The sequence below is a fragment of the Opisthocomus hoazin genome, chromosome 4 (genome assembly GCF_030867145.1).
Source record: "Opisthocomus hoazin isolate bOpiHoa1 chromosome 4, bOpiHoa1.hap1, whole genome shotgun sequence".
Taxonomy (NCBI): domain Eukaryota; kingdom Metazoa; phylum Chordata; class Aves; order Opisthocomiformes; family Opisthocomidae; genus Opisthocomus; species Opisthocomus hoazin.
This window is the reverse complement of record NC_134417.1, coordinates 47605644-47625843: the sequence shown is the minus strand read 5'-3', so window position 1 is coordinate 47625843 and position 20200 is coordinate 47605644. Positions and strand designations below refer to the sequence as shown.

The following is a 20200-nucleotide window of genomic DNA, read 5'->3' as shown; positions in this document are numbered from 1 at the left end:
AGCAGTAAAATTAAGTAAACCTTTCTGTAATGATATTCCTTCCTTTAGAAATTCTATTTTAGAATTCTAAAGCGTGTTTTGTATTCGCTTCAGGCAACCCAAGTTGTCAAAGAAACTCTCACAATTTACCTCATTTCAAAGTCTAAGTGTTCATCTTGGAAAAATAATGATGCTAAAGACTGGCTTACATCTTCAGAAGAATCTTGAATGTCAGTGGTCCCCAAATGCTTTTGTTTTGAACCTTATTAACTAACCCTTTTTGTCTGTGTGAGAGAAGTTAGACAAAAACAAGTAAATGTAACATGGAAAGATGCAGTTGCTTAGAACAAAGTCCCTTCCCCACAAAACAGCAATGGAAAACCTCCAAATTTCTAAAAACCTGAACCAGGATAAAATAACAGTGATATAGATGTGTAATGTGTTTAGTGGTACAGTGTTTGTGACATTGTAACTGATTTTAAAAGATCAGGTGGGCAATAAAAAAAAATCGTTGCCTGCATGGATAAAACCAGAAGCAGCTCAGTGTTTGGTACCTCTCTAGTTTATGTTTGGCATAATTTTGAAAAGGATGTGGATGCTTTTCAGGTTTGAGGTGACAGGGTAATATGCTTGTTCTCATTGTAAGTGAGAAAAACAATGTAATTTCACCCTGTATGTCTGCTGACTAGCGAAGACGTTGTTTCTGGCTTGAGAGAGCTAGGTATTTGTGATGCTAAAATGATTCATCATAGAAATGGATTTTAAATTGCTGTATACAGCAAAGTTGTCTTGTCTAACCCAGAACCATTCAGTATTACCAAAGAAAGGTAAAGTTCTTCTGGGTTGAAGGAAAAATATACTCAATTTTTTTCTCATAATACTTTTATGTCATGCTGGAAGGTCTTACTTTTGAATGCTGTTTGAGAAAATTTTCCTATGTTTGAGACAAACTGATATTTCTTCTAGTAAAAATGTTAGATGAGATGTTAGGAAAAGAGTGTGAAGCAGCAAAACTGATTTTATGAGCCTGTTATCTGACATGATTTTAACCTTTTAGGATTTTTGTGTGACAATTTACTATGTTAGAAGATAATCCTTTAATTGTTATGTCACAGAAACCCACACAATTTCAAATATTGACAGATCCCTCAAACATTCCAGAATAAGTTCTCCCAATGTGTATTTTTTTTTTTTACCTTTTTGAGTATGTGGGGAATATTATACATAAGGATGTGTGTGTTTGGATTATCAGAGAACGCTTGGTCAAGGATATAAAAAAAGAAAAAGATAAAATCTGGGCCAAGAGCTTGTAGGAATTTCTTCTCTCAAGTAACAGCCCTTAAAGGACTTCTAAGGGGAAAAGCCAAGGTCGCAGCAAAGTAACGTTTTGAACCCTAAAAATTTTGTTCATGTTTTGCCTGTTCACTCTGCTATTAGTTTGTTTCTGGTTAAAATTGGCGTGACTGTTGAGGGAGTCTGTGTTCAGATACAAGATTTGAAGGGCTATGATCTTCAGTAATCTCACTTTTATAAATGGGTATCTTCTTAAGACAGAAATAACATTGGTTTATCAGGACTGCCTGTTTTTAAAGATCAGCATCTTCCTCTGCACCCTTGGAGTCGTCTCGTCGCTTTTGGAGGGAGCAGCTCTTGGGGATGGTGAGCAGGTTGGCGTTGCTGTTCAGGGCAATGATGCTGACAGTCTGGTGTATCGCAGCTGATGCCAAGGCATGCTCTGTCTGCAGCAACAGCCTGGCCCTGGTGTGTCAGGCTTGCTCAGTCCTGTACATTTGCATCCTTTCGTCTTTCTCTGTATGCTTCTCTTGTTTTTCCTGAAGAACTCTTCTTACCCACATTTAGCACAAAAAGAAGTGCCTTTTTTGCTTCATCTAGAAGCTGAAGGAAAGGGACTGTAGAATACTTAAATTTCCAGCATTTCCTTAACTCAAAGAAGAGAGAGAATCGCTTTTCAGTCTGATCATGAGGAAAATGAATGAATACAAATGGTCCACAGATTCAGGAAATAAATGTTTGCTTTTCATCAGTCTATCTGTGCAGACCCAGGACCGGTTGAAGCCTCAAGGTCTGCAGGGTGCATACTTCTGTAATGCCATCCTCCTGGTTCACAGCAGGGCCAAACCACTACTGCTAGAAGTTATCCCTGTAGTGAGGCTAATGCCTCTTCACAGGCTTCCTTCATTCACAAAATGAGTTTTGAAGCTGAGACACAGTCATTTTTGGTACCATGTTACCCCTTCTTTTTATGAGTAGCAGACCAGTCACAGGTACAGATGATTTCTTCCTTAAGTCCTTGGACTTTTCAGATTCCCGTGATAGCACTGGTCAGCTCTGTTGAGATTCATGGGTGAAAAGTCTCAGCTTCCCACCTGTCTGCTTGCATGTTACATTATAGTTACTTGAGGACCTGTTCAGATTTTGTCACTGGTCCGAGATCTTGTCTGACATGTCAGCATTGCCCATTTGAGATGCTTGAGGCATCTTTCAGCGCCATGTTCAGAATTGCTACTTGATTAATTTCAAATTGAAAGTGGCCTTCTCAGCTGAGACAATTTCAGCCAGAGAGTGAGTCAGCTGCAGGTTTTTATGTCTGATTATTCCTATGTGATAATGTTTCATAGCAACAAAGTGATGCTGAGCCCTTGCTGCAAGTTGACTCCCAAATGGTCTTACAATTCTAATTGAATCTGTGAATAGTGCTATTTTTTTTTTCTTTCAGCCTTGCTATTTGTAGGGACATAAGAAGTTGTGCTCACTGCATGTTGCCAAAGCTGTTACGCTGGTGAGATTAAACTGATGGTTTTCTGTTCTACCTGTAGTTCCAAAGGCCGAACTGCGAAGTCTCAGAAAACACAAAATGAATAACAGTCTTTGTTGCTGTATTATAATTTTTGCTGGTATTCCTTTCTCTTCATGCATCAGAATTCGGTTGAGAACCTCTTCCTGATTCAGACTTGATGATTTTTGAGATGTCCCAGATGCCCACTGAATTTGTCAAGCTGTAATCATTGGATTATGCTGATGGGAGTCTCGTTTTGAAGACCACTACTGCACTGGTGCAGCTGTGTGTATCCCAGTGTACAGGAGAGTTATTGCTTGCTGGTCTTTATGTTGGGATTCACTTTCTGACTCACAGCTGACAGAAAGACTTGGTACCTGTCACTTACTGCTGGTGTGGAGAAGACAGCTTATTCTTCCTCTCTTCTACTCTGTTTCCTCCCACCTCTCTTCTGGACTCTGGACCTTTTGATGGGCTTTGTGTTCCTTAAGAACTTAAGCAAATCTGGAATCATTGCATAGGCTGCTTTTATGTCAGTGCATGGAGAGCTAAAGCTGGGAGGTGTGTTACTGCTAAAAACTCGATTGCATGCATATGACCTACAAAGGTATGTGCATCAACTGCAGTATTTTGTCTCAAAATTGAATTTGGTCCACAGTCAAAGATTCTCTTTTTGCCAGTTTGAGCAGACCAGTTATGTTCCCAACAAGTTGAAACAGGTCAGCAGCTAAGGCTAAACTCTGGGCTGTGCTCTGTTGCAGAGATCTGCTGTGGCCATGAAAGTTGATGTGAGAACTGCATGGCTAGCTTCCAAAAGCTCTGATGGAAGAACTCGGTCGTAGCAAGGGCAGGTACTGGTGTTCCAAAACAGAGAAAATTGTATGCAATTTTGTGAATACCCATTCACAGAAGAAACAGATAAAGACGGCTTGAGAATATACAGGTTTTGGTTTTTTTTTTCTTTTTTTTAAAAATACAGTTTTTATGCAAGCTTTTCAGGAGTTGGCAGCATATCCAAACACCTGCTGCAATGTTTAATTAAAATATTCCAGCTGAATGGAAAGCTTTTCTTCTGACCTTTATCGAAAAGCAAAGAATTATTTGACTTTGCATAGTTCTGATGAAAAAAACCCTCTAGTTTTTACAGGAAAAATACAGGTGATGAGTTTCCAGTATGAAAGTTGTTAATTTAGTTTTTCCCTACAGAATTGTTTCAGATTAGCTAGTTTTATTGTACCCATTTCAGTTAACTTGTTTTGATTAAAGTTGCACAGGAATAGAGTCAACAATTAATCTGCAGCTTACAGTGTGATATATTGCAATACCATTATTTTTCTCTGATGAGTCATGGCTGTGACGTTTTGTTCATTATTTAGCATTGCATGATTCACCTTTTGGCCTAGAATAAAAAATGTGCCATGTCCTACACAATTTACTTGCAGTATGCCACTTACAATAGGATGAATACACAGAATAAAGCTGTGCATTACACTAAAATTTTGAACAATTCAATGAAGATGCATTTGCAGTGTGGTGAAATACTATGTTTCATTTTCAGTGTGTTTATTCAGATGCAGTTCTTACCTTGGTGTTGTGAGGTGAACAGCTTTTTCAGTAGGAATAATGTTCTTGTGAATCAGCTTTGAAAGCATCATAAGACAGTTGTATGTAAAGCCAGGTAGTTGTGAGAAAAAATAAGCAAATATCTGTAAATACAACGTGTTGCATCCAGTTGGAGAACTTCTTATTCATGGTTAAAGGTAAAAACTTAGGTGTATATCATCTTTGAAGAATAACTGGCTGAGACTTTGCTCTTAAAAGTAAACCTTGGTTACTCTATGTGTTACTTCCTGTCAAGGTGACAGGCAAAAACATCAGTTTCAGTGCTTAAAATAGTTTAAATTCTAATATAGACGCAACATTACCTTCTCCTAGTATAAACTGAAGAAAAATGGCAGACTGACAAGTCTAATTGTCTCACAGTCTCCAGAACCAACATACAGTTTTGGGAAAACCATCTGTAAGGCTCATTAAAGTGTAGTGGTTTCACTTATGTATGCGTACATTTTGGTATCTTTGCTGAGTCTGTCCAAAACTCAACTGGGAGTTTTATACCTGTCCACTTTGGCTTGGACTAGGACAAATGAGGTTTGGTTGAAGCAGGAACAAAGACTTCTCAAAACCTGTGATGCCTACAGTAAGTGAAAATTTCTGTTTAGCACTGGACTGACTTAGAGTAGTTTCAAACCCCTGGCAGAAACAGTGCTTCGTATCTCCTCACTAATCCCAGGTCATCCAGTCGTGTAACGGAGGAGGAATTTCTGAGTTGTGAAAAACAGAATTCCCTACAATGCATAACCACAATGACATGTGCTGTAATTTAGTTGCATTGTTTTTTATAGAGAAAAATGTATAGCTTAAGGTGGAAAGAAGTATAAGTTTTGTAGATTAATACAAAATAGCAAACTTTTTCTTTCCTTCCTTGATGTGGTGGTACATTAGGGCGTTTTGACAATAAACTATACCTGTCAGAATGGGAGCCAATATGTAATGTTAGCAATCAGCTAAGAGGTACTTCACGTGGCTTGGTATTAATCATACTGTCAGTTTTAATTCCATGGGCATCCTTCTTTCCACTTTTCACCTGGAATTTATTTCAGAGCGTGGTCAAAGCTCTGCTGTTCATTACATTCAGCATTAGCTAATTTGGCTTTTGGCAACTGTTACCCCAGTTCCTATTAACGCTACCCATAAATTGAGATAAGGGTTGTGCCAAACCATTTCAGGATTATCGAATGGTAACAGAGGGATGGGTGCATTATCATGCTGCTTTCAAGGCTGTTGGGTTACTGCAAAATGAACCATTAGCAAATACTTAGAAGCTCCAAGACAAATGTACACCTACAGTGCTTTTTTCATGTCTTTTGAATTGACTACAGGGTGAAACAAATGTGAGAAAGATCATGTCTTGCGACAGTTCTGAAATGCTCCTTTGGGTATGTCATAGTTTTACAAAGACTTTTACAGAGACAGTTTTGCAAGTGTGCTGTATCATAAAATATTTTGGGTTACAGAATATGTTGTGTTTATAAGACAAGATTATTAGGGTAATTGTTTTTTCCCAAGCTGCAGTCGGAAGTCTGTGCACAAGACTGATATCATAAGTTCTTTTATTTTGAATTTTTTCTTTCAGCAGGTGTTTCTAGAACTTGCTGAACGTATAATTTCTAGTGATAGACACAAAAATGGCAATTTGCCTGGAGAGAGGGGAAAGTGTTGCTTGGGTATGTAAATAAAACACCCTACTTCACCAGCCCTTGCCCCTCTTTTTTTCATACTTCCGTCTTGAAAAAGTAGCCTGAAAGTAGGCTTAAAAGTTCCAGTGTAAAAGGCTTGAACAGATATGTAAATGATGAGATATAAAGAACTAGTGGTTTTTTTGCAGCATCAGATAAGTTTGTGAAAAAATTTCTATAGATTTCTGGGCTGCCTCACATCTAAATTGTTATTGTCAGTGAAAATTATGGAGAACAGTTGGGCATCTAAATCTTTTCAAAAAGACTATTAAAGCTAGATAGTGTCAGTTCATTCGTGACTGAATATGACGTATGACAGCTGTGGTTTAAACATTAGTAAGAAATAATCTATAAATAATTAGAAAATTTGTTTTAAAAAAAAATTACTAGAAAGACAAAAAAGTTGTCATGACTGTGCAATTGATCAGATTACCTGTGCTTTCAAGTTTATTAGCATATGCATTGGTAGAATATTTCTTTATTTCACAGATTGTCCCTGATGACTTACATTTGTAGTAGTGAGGCTTTCCAAGAGCAGGACTAGGTTTCAGAAGTAGGACTGGCTTGCTGTGCTTGCTTTCCAACTGGTCTTGCAGAGCTTTTTTGAAAACAGCAGGAGACTAGAAAAATATGTAAGGGCAGAAGAGACCAACTCCCATCACTAGGAGATAATGTTTGCAATATTTTACCTTTTTTTTGTTTGTGGGGTTTTTTTTTTGTTGCTTTGCTGAACGCATGGCTTTAGCAGTTACTTCCTGGAAACATGAGCAGAGAATCTGCTTCCTTGGAGATTAGCTTGACTTCTTTAGTCTGCTATGCTGTTTTATCTGTGAGGCTCTTCCTCAGGAGCGCTGGTCTGAAGTTGGCTTGTTTTCAGTAGTGATAGTTATATGAAGCAATTGTAGTTTTTAAAATAAATTTACTTCTGAAAGAAGCCGATTCAGTGGTCATGAGGTGTAAGGCCAAGACTTAGCTGGAAAACAGGGTGTGTCAGTGCTGCTGAAGTGTGCGTTACAGTAGCAAAACAAACCCTGGTTCTCATGCTGTAGCTTGAGACGTTTTTCTGTGATTGAAGTGTGCCTCAAAACTGCATATTAATGCCTGGTGTCTTTTTCAGTGTAGATTTCTACTTGTGAGGTTTTATAGTGGATTGGTAATAAAAATACAGAACCAGGATTTCTGCACTAATTAAAACCATTTCAGAAATGTAAATGTAAGGGGACTCTGCGCAAGCTGGCATTCATTTCTTCAGACAGGTGAATTTAGTATGTCACATGCTATCATCCCCAGGAAAAGAAAATACGTATTGTGATTCAGCCGTTGAATTTTAAGACCCAGATTCAGCAAATGGCCTGGACATTATTTTTCAGTCTGCTCTTAAGCCTGAGCTTAAATGTTTTTCTGAACATAATTATACTTATAGAGCTACTTAAAACTAAACATAAGCTTAAATAGCCTGTTGAGCGGGCTAGATTTCACGAATGTGCTGGTGCGGTCAGTGGGGTATTGATGATCTGCTCTTACCCTTCTGATGGTCTGTGAGATGTTCTGTCAGAAATGTAGCGCCCAGTTTTCCGTGGGCAGCCTGTGCGGGTTTGTGTGTGTGCTCACATGTGTTTTCATCATCTAAGAGGAAGAAACGGACGTTCTGTTACAAGTTATAAATAGACCAGATAACGCTGTCTCTGCTTACGCTTTCTGACATGTTTTGTAAGAAGCTTTTGTTTAGTTGCATCTCTCTCAACCATGTTTTAATGGGGCAGACAGAAACTCTCCCGGCTGGGTGGGTTTTTTCAATTTGGAGTTTTGAGTTTTTGCATTTTTACGTAAATGCCATCCTCCTTTTAATAAAGGAGAAAATATATAAAAGAAAAATAATATAAATATAGAATATTATAAACATATAAAAATAAGATTACTGTTGTGTTGAGGAAATGCATTGTATCTGTGCTCTGAAGTAGCAATGTGAAGGTAGACAGAAGGCTTACTCTGACCTAAAGAGTGCTTTATGATGCTCCTATGAGCAAACTGCCCAAACTTGGCAAAGATACAAGTTTCTGAAACAGCTTTGGTTTATGTGCTTTGTAGAGACTTAAAGGAGCACAGCAAGGTCTAAGTCCAGGAGTGTTTCACCTGTATTTAGCATATTCCAGTTGAGATCCAAGATGGACTTCACTGTGCTGGAATGGCAAGAGGCATTGAATCTGGGGCGGGAAGGCAGTAAGCACTTCAGTCCTAGTGTTTTCCTGGAGTTTTGGCAGGGATGAATCGTAGAATCGTAGAATCATAGAATCATTAAGGTTGGAAAAGACTTCTAAGATCATCAAGTCCAGCCATCAACCCATCACCACCATGCCTACTAAACGACGTCCTGAAGTACCATATCTGTACGTTTTTTGAACACCTCCAGGGATGGGGACTCCACCACCTCCCTGGGCAGCCTGTGCCAATACCACTCTTTCGGTAAAGAAATTTTTCCCAATATCCAATCTAAACTTCCCCTGACGCAACTTGAGGCTGTAAGGAGGAAGGAAAAGGAGAAAAGAAAGGAGGCTGTGAGGAGAAAGCTTATTCTGGCTGAAATGAGGGAGAGATGGGTTGTGCTGGTTTGAGGATAAGTGGGGTAGATGGAGCATGCAGATGGTGGCAGGCATCTGGACTCTTAAGTGTGTGCATGCGTGTGTCTGTGGGAACAGAAGACAGTCTCAAGCTGAACTGGAGATGTGAGGAGCTTGGAAATAGGACCAACATGAAATAAGTTTGGGGTTTTTATCATTCCTTTCCTCTCCCCAGGATTCTGGACATGTCTCTGGATAAAATGAAATTTTGAAAGGAATATCAGAGGTTTTTACTAAGGCGGATTCCATTCCCATTTTACAAAAATTCCATAATATATGGCATATGAGGTTTTAAAAGCAGCATTTATCAAGAGTAGCAGAAGTAAGGCCCTTTTTAAAGTCTCTCAGCTGTGATGGTTCTGCTCCATTAGCAAGACTCTGTAATGAAGCCAGCCTAAAAGTGGGAAGGAAAGTTTGGTTTTGCCTTATTTTTATGTGTATCACAGAAATATTTGCTCATAAATTTATTTTATCGCTGTCTATTAAAGACAGTTTAATTTAATTGAACTTCCTGAGCTTTATGAAAATTTTTCTTTGCCGGTATTGCTTCCTGGACAGAATTATTTTTCACTTTCCTCCTGCCTACTTTTTACTCTCAGAAAGATGCAAGACCCTGAAAGCTAAAAACTGTTGCCCCAGAGAACCAGAATTTTTTTTTTTTCTTTTGGTCTGTCCTTACTGTTTGATTGTAGCTTAGTTTAATGTCAGAATACTGTGATCCAGAGTCCTGGCAAAGAATCTAACGATCACCCTGCCTTCTGCTCTGACAGCACCGTGATCTTGCAGTCATGCCTGCCTTTACATTTGCAGAGGCATTTTGCATATACCAGTAGAGAACGGGTTCAAAGTGATGTGCCGTTCTCAGGTGTTGGCTCTGTGTAGGGTTCCGTACCTACGCAGAGATGGTAACCACTCATCATCTTGTTTCATAGCAAGTACACGTTCTAGGCTGGACTAGATTCAAATTTCTGATTTTATTTAAAGTTTTCATAAATATTAGATCCTAAAACAGGCTTTTGGTACAAACTTTTATTACAGTCTCTCCACGTTTGGCATGCACTTTATCAGCTAACCAGCAGCACAGCTCCTGCTTCTGTTCTTTTTTTATTTTTTTTTCTCTCCAGTTGAGTAGATTTTGACAGGAATTGCTGCAGTACAACCACTATAGAAATCAAATTAGCTGTTCAGAATTCCAGGAATTTAACCCTAATTTGCATTTTCTGTTTTAGAAGAGACGAGGTTGGGGACCCACTGCTGCAAAACACAGCTGCTGCCTTTACTCTTGTCAGTGGCTTTGCAGAACAGAATAGTTCTTTCTGGCTCTCCAAGCACCTGGCACAAGACCACAAAGAGTTTGATGGCACTGCATTTATCAAGGGGGAGAGACTCATTGCTGTTTCTCTCTCTGCCCGCTTGGCAGATTGCAAAATAGGAGGGACTTTGCTGTTGGCACAGGAGAGCTTACAGCTTGTGTGAATGTGATCCTGGTTTTTGCTCGCAGTGAAATAGTCCTCTTGTAATCATGAAGGGCATGTTCTTGGAAACACCACCGCTTTTTGGTTGCAGTTAAAAATAATGGTTGGGTTTGTAACCCAATTTAAGAAGAACAAAAAAGTAAAAAAAGCAAAACCAGCTCTATAAAGAAATTTTGGTATTGGACAAATACATTTGCACTAGTTCTGTAGCAAATTTGGGTAAACTTCTGTATTTTCTTTTTATAATGTATTTGTACTAGTGTTTATGTAACTTTATACTATGAAAGATAATTTTGCTGTCTATTCTTATGACTTATACTGCATTTCTTTTTCAAAGGTAGATGTCTCCTTTTTGTGGATCTGACTTTCAGAAATTTTACTAAAACAAGATTAAGAAATCAGTATGGAATATGAATGATATAATGAACAGAACTATTAACCTCCCTACTTTTTACTTACATTTCCTTAGTCAAATGGCAATTCCAACACATGATATAAAGTGTCAATAAAATTAGGTATATTTTCTGTTAAAGAGGCTTCATGAGTCATGTGACCTGCATTCATAATTTCTGCCAGTTACCTTCACAATTTTATTAATTTGCAAATAGGAGCAGCTGGAGAAGTTATTCAAGGGTGCCTGTTGATCTGATGTTTTTTTTCAGGTTCACTGGGAGTTATGAGGTGAAGTTGAACTAAATTTGCAGTCTGTTAAATCCAATGTGTTTTCCGAGGTCACAGCCTTTCTCACAGGGACATCCCACGCAGTTCTGAGTACTTTATGACTGATAAAGCTTTGTTTTGATTGGAAGGAAAAAGAACATTAAAAAGCCGTTCTGAGGGGTAAACCAAAGGTCTGCTGAACCCAGTCATCTTTTTTTACAGCGGCCCATAGTGGATGCCTAGGAAAGAGGGTGGCAGTAGGGCAAGCAAAGTAGTGACTTTCCTCATCTGTACTCCAGCTTTCGAGCCCTCTGGCTTGAAGGCTTTCTGAATCAGAGGTTCTGCCTTAGTGTTTAAGACTGTATCCGTGTGTTTACAGGCTGTGAGTTGTGCTAGCATCAAAACTGACTTGTTTTCTGACAAACACCTAGTTTCTGTCTAAGGCATTTCTCAATACATGTGGGTAACATGTAGCCTATTGCCAAAAAACCCATCTCTGGAATACTGTTGGGCTCTGGTTAGTTGCTACAGCAGTAAAACTCTTCAGATAGTAAAGTAGTTAAAACACATTGCCCTTTTAAATCTATTTTTTAAAATACAGTGTTTACCAGGATTGACTGCAGCATTTTTGTTGGTTTTATTTCTCATTTCCCTAGATGTCTCTTCTATTCCTTCCTCACACCATCAAAAATGGGAAAAACTGAGTCTCTGTCCTCCATAGTATTATTTACATTTCCCTGAAATAATTTTGATTTATTTTCTTAAAAATTGTTTGGATTTGGAGCTACTTTGAAGGCTGTATAAAGTTACTGGCTCAGCTTATGTTTTCAAGGCTTTTTGAGAGGCAGTAGCTGAACAATTACAGTTCCAAAATTTGATTCTTGCTCTTTAATATGATGAAAAAATGCAGTTTTTTTCTTTAGTTTAACAAACTGAGATGAACCCCAGTCCAAATGACTTTGGGCTAGAAGCTGCATTCAGATGAATATCTCTGTCCAGATCCCTCAGTTTCCACTAGTTCTGTCAGTCATTTGCTGTAAGTGTATGATTTTACCCTAATCCTGTTATCCAGTTTTGAGTTACTCCAAAATTGATGTCCTTATTTTCCTGTTTCCAAACTAAGATTTATCTGTGGGTTAGTTGTTCCCCTTAAACCTGTGATTCCTTATGACGCTATTCTGCGTACGAGTGTTGTTTATCTTATTTTTTTGTTATTGTCTTCCAACATTTTTCCTTTTTCCGTTTCAGAGATTCCTTCAAGCTAGCTCTGAGACATGCTTCATTGTTATGTATTTCCAGCATAAACCAACATTGTTTGCTTTTTTTTTTTTTCAAGAAAAGTTCCTTAGTAGCAGACTCTACTAACTTAAGTGTCAAAATTTTTATGGGTGGGAGAATGTTTTACTGTTGACATAATTTTTTTTAAAAAATTGTGGTATTACGTATTGCTTTACACAGTAGACATGCTAATTGCTTCATTAACCTCTTAATCTGTGTTCACGTTTTCATTGATGAGGTATTAGCATTGCATTAATTTTCAGCCTTCCTTTCGCCTCTTTAAATAAAATATTATTCCTTGCACTAACAGTTTGTTTCCTAGACCTACTAACTATTTTTCTGTAATACATTTTAAAAAATAACTTCATATATGGCTTTTTTTTGTTGTTCTCTTACTTGTTGCTCTTACCTGATTTCTTACTTTAACTCTTATTTATTTGAACTGGCTTATTTAGAGTTTCATGACCACTCCTGTGAACTCTGTGGTGTTTTTGCTAGCTTCTTGCTCATGTACTTCCAGAATCTCAGGGATTTTTGGTCTGTTACTGTTATTCATGTGCTCAAGTGCATCAAGATGATTAAGTTCAGCAAAATGTCTTTCAGAAAGAAGCACTGATCTGTCCCATTTTATCAAAAAATAAGGGAAATATGCTAAGTATCTTGGACACACAATCTAAATTTAATCATGTCCATGAGTATCATCACGTCAGTGGAGCTTAAGCATGTGTATGTAAGTGCTCCCTCATATTGGTCAGGGTTTTGTCAGCTAGGAGGAAGCTCCTGCTTGCCAACATACAGTATACTGTTAGCTCAGCCATTGATGAAATAAGATTTAATGATTCTTGTTTAGATAATATTTGTAGTTGACATAAAAGAAGAAACAAAACAACTGACTTGACAGTTTGGCACTTGGTGAGATAAGGGGAATGGTGCATGTTGAAGTGAAATTTAAAGATGGGTCAGTAACAAAGTTCAACAGAACTTCATGCTTGTTTTCTCTTAAGATTATAATATTTTGTGATAAATCATAGCTAATTTGGCATCTTATATGTGCAGTGTTTCTCCATTTCCTGGAAAGTTTCTGTTCATGAATGTGCCTCTTCTTTAAAGACAGTATTTTATTTGGTTTTGTTCTCTTCTCGTGCTTTCTCAGGAGTGCTTTTGGGTTTTAATAACTTCTCTAATGCAGAAATTCTCTGTGTGTTCATATTCTTTATAATGTGCTTGTTTCATTTGTATCATGACATACGTAGATATATGTATGCACATAGGTGTGTTATATTTGCGTCTAATGATGTATAATTATATTAATACGTGTGTGTAATATATATGTAAAAATTTCACTATGAAACTGCATGTGTTTGGTGCCATAATTCAATTTCTATGCATCAGTAATATGTTTTAAAAGCTATTATTTTATCTGGAATCACAAATACAAGTTTGCATTAGAAATTTATAGTACATAGTGAAAATATGATTATTATGGAAATAAGCCAAACTATGTGTGTTTGTATTCAAATTATGAATGACTGTAAATAGAAAAAATATGAAGTAGCTGAGGCTTAATGTGGTTATAGTATTCTACCTGTTTTGTACATGTCACAATAAATAATTGTTTATACCTCTATTACTAAAATTTGGAAATAATATTATGCTGTTCTCTTCATGCTTCAAACTCTATAGAACAACATTTTTCTTTTCACTTTTTTCCAGCACTTGCTACTAGCAATAAAGTTTATCATGGCATTTGTAATTCCGGATAAACCAAGAGATATCCAGATAAAACTGGCCAAATTGGAATTTGAATCTCTAGAGGCTCTCAAACAACAGGTAAGAGCAACTGGCATGTAGAACAGTGAAAAGCGTTGGTGGCCTGAAGGAAAGGTAAACTAGGGAGATTCTGCTTTTGTTTTAGGTGGATTAATACATAAATCCCGGGGTTTTGAAATCGCTGTTTACATTGTATTAAGATTAGCTACCTAACACTGTTCCACCTCTGCCCCGCGGGTTGTGGTGGCGGAGCTGGTGTGCCTGAGCAGGGTGTGGAACAGTCACTGGTAGTACAGTGTACAGCACAGTCTATTAAATAAATAGAAACCAGCGCTGGTTTACTTTACATACTGGGCAGTAAACTGTGGCATTTCAGATACTGTTTCATTTTCTGTTAATCCATCACTGCTTAAGAAGTGGAGCAGAGAGCTGGAACTTTTCACAGATTCATCTGTCCTTTCAACCCACCAATGTATATGAGTCAACAACAGGAAAACGGTCTTTTTCAGACAACTTGAAATTCCTGTATGGCCTAATACTGTAGCAATTTGTGATGTCTCTTGTCCTTGTGTGTGCAAACATACTGTGTTTACCTTGTCACTTTTAAAGGACACTGGGTGCTATGAAAACTCCTTTCATACCCTGGAGGTGTTTGTTGTTGCAGCACTAGGATTTCTTTGGTTGCTGAAATATCATCACAAATAAACAGTTAACTTGGCTCTAATGTAAATGGAAATTGTAAACAGGCTGAACATGTTTGAAATAAGTGTGTTGAGAACTAAGTATGTATGAGGGAATGGTAATGTTGCCTTATTTTACTGTCCATACAATATTCGAGTTTTATTGCATAAGTAAGTTATATTTTACAATATTCTTAACAAGCATTCCAAAGCAATTTAGGAAAATAAGGAACTAGATTTTTCTACTGAAAATTTCTGTTTTAACAAATGATTCTCCAGAGAGTGGTGGAGATCACAAGAGATGAAGAATCATATGGGATTAGCTTCAGTAGGATGCAGTGATTCTACAGAGCTGGTTTTGCAATGGCAGTGTTCTTTAGGAGTTTCTGACTGTACTGTGCTAGGTAGGATTTCTAAGCTAGCTTACATATCAGGGAAAAAAAAAACCTAAAACCCACAGCATGAAGCTGCAGAGACTGGTTCACCTATTTATTGTTAGCTCAGATATTTTTACACTGCAGTGCATGGTTTTACATGAACATACTTTTCGTGTGCTCCACATGCAGATGTGTAACCTCCTCGATGTGTTTTTTGTCTATAATGGGAGGTTACTTTCCAAAACAGCTACCGTAGCTGCATGTGACAAAATGATCTCTTAATTCTGGACAAACTCAGCCTGTAAACAATACACTGCCTTTTCTAGTCAATAACCCACAGTTTTCTGTGATACTAGAACATCGCTGTGGAGGTCAGCACTGTCTTTCATAATCAGCCATAACACATGAAATCTGAATTACAGTTGAATCTACTGCCTGATAGTTTTGTTTTGTTTTTCTCTAGTACGTCAATGTGCAGTTACCAGGGGCTGGTCATGGTTCTCATGTATTTTTTTAGCTAATATTAAAAGGAACAGGACTACAGTTCTATTTTAGTTGTTCGTTTTCTGCTTTTATTTTGTATACAGACAAAACTAGGTCATTCTCTGGAACCTTAAGCTCAAGTGAATACAGTCACCTTTGGTTATAGCGTGCCAGCTGGAATATATGCAGAGTTTCTTTCAGTACGAGTGTGCATGTGGGTAGTTAGGACTTCATCTCTTTTCCTTGTAACTGACCGTTCCCTACAATGATATATGCCTGATTTCCAGTTCTTCAGGGTTGTTTCATTATTTCAGTGGTGAAAAATTAGTCTGGATTTCAGTAAGAACCAGAAGCCTGGCGGTTCTCACCTAATACTTTCAGGCTTCTTACAGAGTCCCGGAAGAATATTGGCTGGTTTTCAGGTACCTTGGCAGGTACTTTAAACGCAAGTGTCTACTGTCACCTTTTTAGATTTGCTTTGATTGATACTGTGCTATGTATCCCGTAGACATGTAGAGATTTGGACTTTTTTTCTAATGCCTTAGTTTTCTAAGTGAAAAATACCTGCATTTAAAAGTAATACAGTGGCAGTGCAAAAAGTTACTGAAGCATTTATTTTCGAAGCGCATATTCTAGTTCTTCGTCTTGTTAATGAGAGTCATCATGGTAATTTATGCTGTATATCTTACTTTCAAGAAAAAAACAGCAACAAAATCTCCCCAAAAATGTTTAAAAATGTTTAAAAATCCAGACATAGAAGCCTGGGGCAAATGTGTTGTGTGATCATGTTACGGAGAAGCTGGTTTATATACTTTTGTGCAAGTGTGCATCACATTCATCTCTTGATGCTATCCAGACATGCTTGCTGTTGTGTTTTACCATATGAGCTTTTAAAATACTGTTGTCTTGTGATGTAGCTATTAGAAGAATATTAACACTATCAGATTGTAAACCTCTAAGATGTCAAAATAGATTATTAGGCTCTGTATATAGTGCATGGAGAGAAAATTTCCTAATACAGCTGTTTTGAACAGTTGTATTGATTATGTTTGGGATTCTTAGCTTCAGATAGAGTGAGCACCTTTACATTTTCATTAATGCTGAGCTAATTGCTTTTTAACCTGGTGCAGTGGGACTGTAACTATTCTGTATTCAAATCCATGTGAAGACTGAGCTTGTGTCTATTTGAAAGGGATTTTAGGGAATACAGTGTCTCAGCTCCCTAATAGAGCTGAATGATCATCATTAGAGCTTGTTAAAGCTTCTTGTATCGTGAAAAATGCCATATTTTTTTTAATAATTTTATAAGACTGGTGAGACTCTGTTTTGGGGTGGGGCTGAGGCAGAGAATGAATTCATGTGAACTCTTTAACAGAGGACTAAAGAGAATATGGATCAAGATTTTTGGAAGAGGAGCAGGAGCAATTCCATTCACACTCCCTAAAGTGGTGTCAGTTTCTTTGTCACCTGGAAGGAAGCCTGGGTGCTGGGCTGCTAGAAATGGGTACTCTCTGCTGCTGGAGCGATGGACCCTCTTCTGGTGAACACCACGATCCTTCTGAGGGAAGCAGCTAGCTAGTAAAGTGGGGTGAGGTGCTGAGTTGAGACACCCCTTGCTTCATTGCAGTGCTCTGCTTCATCTGTTCCTTGCAAGTGCAGAAGCATGCCATGCTCTTTGGTCTAGTTCCTATTTTAAGGAAGAGAGGTCAAGTATAGGTGTGCCTGCAAGCAGCAAGGGAACAGTCAGTTAATTCTTCAGTGGTTCAGGAATTGCCATAGGTGTAGGTGAGGACCAATGCTGTAAAACTAGTGTGAGGACACTAGCATTTTTGGGGCAGTGACAGTGAAAGCTACAGTGATAAGCATTTTAGTTTCTGGACAGATCAAAGCTTAATGAATAGACAAAAGGCCCTCATGGTTGGAGATGGGTCAGCAGTCTATGCTTATGAAAGGTCTGCGTTCCAGAAACACAAGACAACCACTGATTAAACAGCATAACTTGCATTTTGTGGACTAGATTAGTCATGCTTTCTCAGATATTATGGGATCTTCCCAATATTGCCGCCTTCTGATTGAAGCAAACATCAAATTAATACCTTCTTTCTGCACTGAAACTAGACCCAGGCAAAGCGATCAAGAGACCAATTGGGGCAAAATAATTATTCATGCAGTTATTTTCTGAGCATGAAATATAGTGAGTATTAACTCCAACATAGTGTATAACTAGTAGCTATTTTTCAAGGAAAAATAAAGTTTTGAATAGTAGGGAACGGTATATCTTTTCACAAAGTGCAAGTGCAACTACCTAGACAGCATCAGTATTACCTCTGAAAACAAAAGCTTATTGATGTAAAAATACTTGTGGTTTTTATGGTACTTTTGTATTAAAAATTCTGAATTATATAAATGGGATAAAAATGTTTTTCCTTATAGCACCTCCTTCACTATCTCAGCAGAATAAACATAGCCCTGATAGCAAATAAACAGAAATAAATTTTAGTGCAAGAGTTTGCTTTTTCAGAGGAACTACAGGGGAAAAAAATACCCTTAAACTGGAGCAGAAATGCAGATGCGGAGCATTTTTTTTCCTTTTTTTTTTTTGTTTTTTTTGTTCTGTGCATCCCTTCCCAGTTCCCTCCCCACCCCCAGCCCTTACCTCCAAGGGAATCTAATCCACAAACATTCCGTCATCCCGGTGCTCTAGCTTACTTTCTCATTGTTTAGCCATCGGTGGCCAGTACCTTTTAACAGGAATGCCTTCTCCTTCTGATAAGCAAAGCCTTCCAGTTCTTCTTCTGAAGAAGCGTGTCCATTTGTTGGGTATCTGGTGTCCATCTGTAAATGTTCCACCAGAAGGAGACTCCAGACAGATAACACGCTCATGAGCAAAGGGCCTGGTCAGCTGATTGACAGTTGTCATCTTTCCTCAACTGCCAGTAAAGAAAAGGGTCAAGCTTGTTGAACACCAGCCATGAAAATATGCCTTCTTCATCCTCCCTGGTGTATTTCTTTTCAGAGTGAGATAAAGCAATGTAGTCATTCAGCCTGGGCCAAGTGGAGAAAGACCTTTTGCTCTTTCATACAGTATCTCCCATGGTGGTTGTACCGTCTACATACAATTGCTTAGTAGCAGTGGTGTAATCTGAGTATCCATAAACAACTGCTTCAGTTGCTTTAGAGTGAGATCTAGGTGTTTGTAAGCCAGTGCTCCTTCTTAATGAATTCCAGCAGAATAACAAGTTTTCCAAAGCAGCAGTCAGTGTGACATTCGCTAGGATTTCTCCAGCAACATCATCCATTTCCTGAAAACGGGTCTCGTGTCTCAGTTCCCTCTCCAGGAAATGCAAGAAATGAAGAATGCTGTGACTGATCTCTGCATCGTCTTCACTGGCCAAAAGCTTCTTCTAAACATGATAGTGCATTAAATAGCTGCTTTTTGAAAGGGACGGTGTGACAGTGATGGAAAGAGGCAGGAGTCTGTTTGCCTAGGTGCAGTCAATATGGAAAGTTTAAATTCTTTCTCCCTCCTCCTACAGATATTCTGCTGTGTAAAAGTTGCTGTTCTCTCCAGTAAAAACCTTCTGTTTCAAGTAATTTCAGTGCTTTAACGTTGCAATTCACCGCACTGCAGCAGCTCTAATAATTGCAAAGCTTTCTGCTTTCTGACTGCAGTGGCTCGACCTGGCCATTTCTCCTAGGAGCAGTACCCACTAGCACTAGTCGCGTCCTTTCCAGAAGGAATACACTGAGTTGGAGTGTGCTGGCCCATAAGGCCCCTGTCCAGTTCTGAGAACAGCTTTCTGTAGCTCAGAGCAAAACAGAGAGGTGCTGCTAACTGAAGGGTCTTCTGCACTGGGCAGTGTCTATGCTTGCTACTTGCACCTCTTCAAGCTGTTGTTCTTGCAGAGGTTTTCTATATGCTAACATGTCACATGTCTCGGAATATGACCATGGGTGTGATGGGCCAACATAGCTGCTTGAACTGACAGTGAGCCTCACAATGACCCTTCGTTTTTGGCGGGGGAAGGAAGAGAATGGCATCTCTTTAACTGTTAACATTGGGAGAGCATGAGTTGTTAGTTCTTAACATCCTGCCTATTTATCTTGAGAAATGGGAACTGAAGACAATTTTTGTGAGACTGAAACAAACTCAGTGGATTTCTGCCTTGTTCAGTGCCATAATTATCAGAATTAGAGCGCTTACAAAAGGACTGCCTGTAGCTTCAGCACTACCCTCAAAATGCCACTGATAATAAAAGCAGAAGCTTGTTCCATGCTTGCTGGCAATGCTGAGCAAACACAAGCCTGCAGTCAGACAGGAGAAAAAGCAAGTAGCTGAAATTAGAAGATTTCATTCAAATAATCAAAGATTTGCAAGACAACCTGTAGAAAGACTGGTGAAATTGGAGCTCAGACATTGAATTTAGATTAAAAGAGAATGAGATGAAATAAAACACTTGCTTTGTGTTTTGACCAAAAAAAAAAAAATCCTGAAAAATAGTATTGTTTCTAAAAAAAAAAAAAAAAAAAAAAAAATTAAAATATTTTAATGACCTCATTTTTTTCAACAAAAATGCGTGGCTGAATTTTTTTGGTAGGCTCTACTATTTTTTGTAATCAGACATAACTCACAGGTGATGTTAAAATAGAATCATTACTTATTTTTGTTTACTGTAGGGTTTTTTTTAAGAGTCCAGACCGGTTAATTTGACTTTGCAAATGCAGTTTTTCACTAGTGAATAGTCAGAATGCTTTCAGGTGTATCTTAATGTAACATTTGCTTGTAT

At 38.2% G+C, this 20200-nt stretch overlaps 1 protein-coding gene across 3 annotated transcripts in view; it reads left to right on the top strand.

Annotated features, from left to right (window-relative positions):
• Window positions 1–20200, top strand: part of ANO10 (anoctamin 10) — a 131797-nt gene that overhangs the window by 75262 nt on the left and 36335 nt on the right. For all 3 annotated transcript variants that reach the window (XR_012763737.1, XM_075418935.1, XM_075418934.1), the window contains exon 12: window positions 13817–13933. Coding sequence is in view for 2 of the 3 variants with exons in the window: in XM_075418935.1 (XP_075275050.1) it covers window positions 13817–13933 (117 nt within the window). In the remaining variant the exon portion in view is untranslated. The remainder of the gene's footprint in view (window positions 1–13816; window positions 13934–20200) is intronic.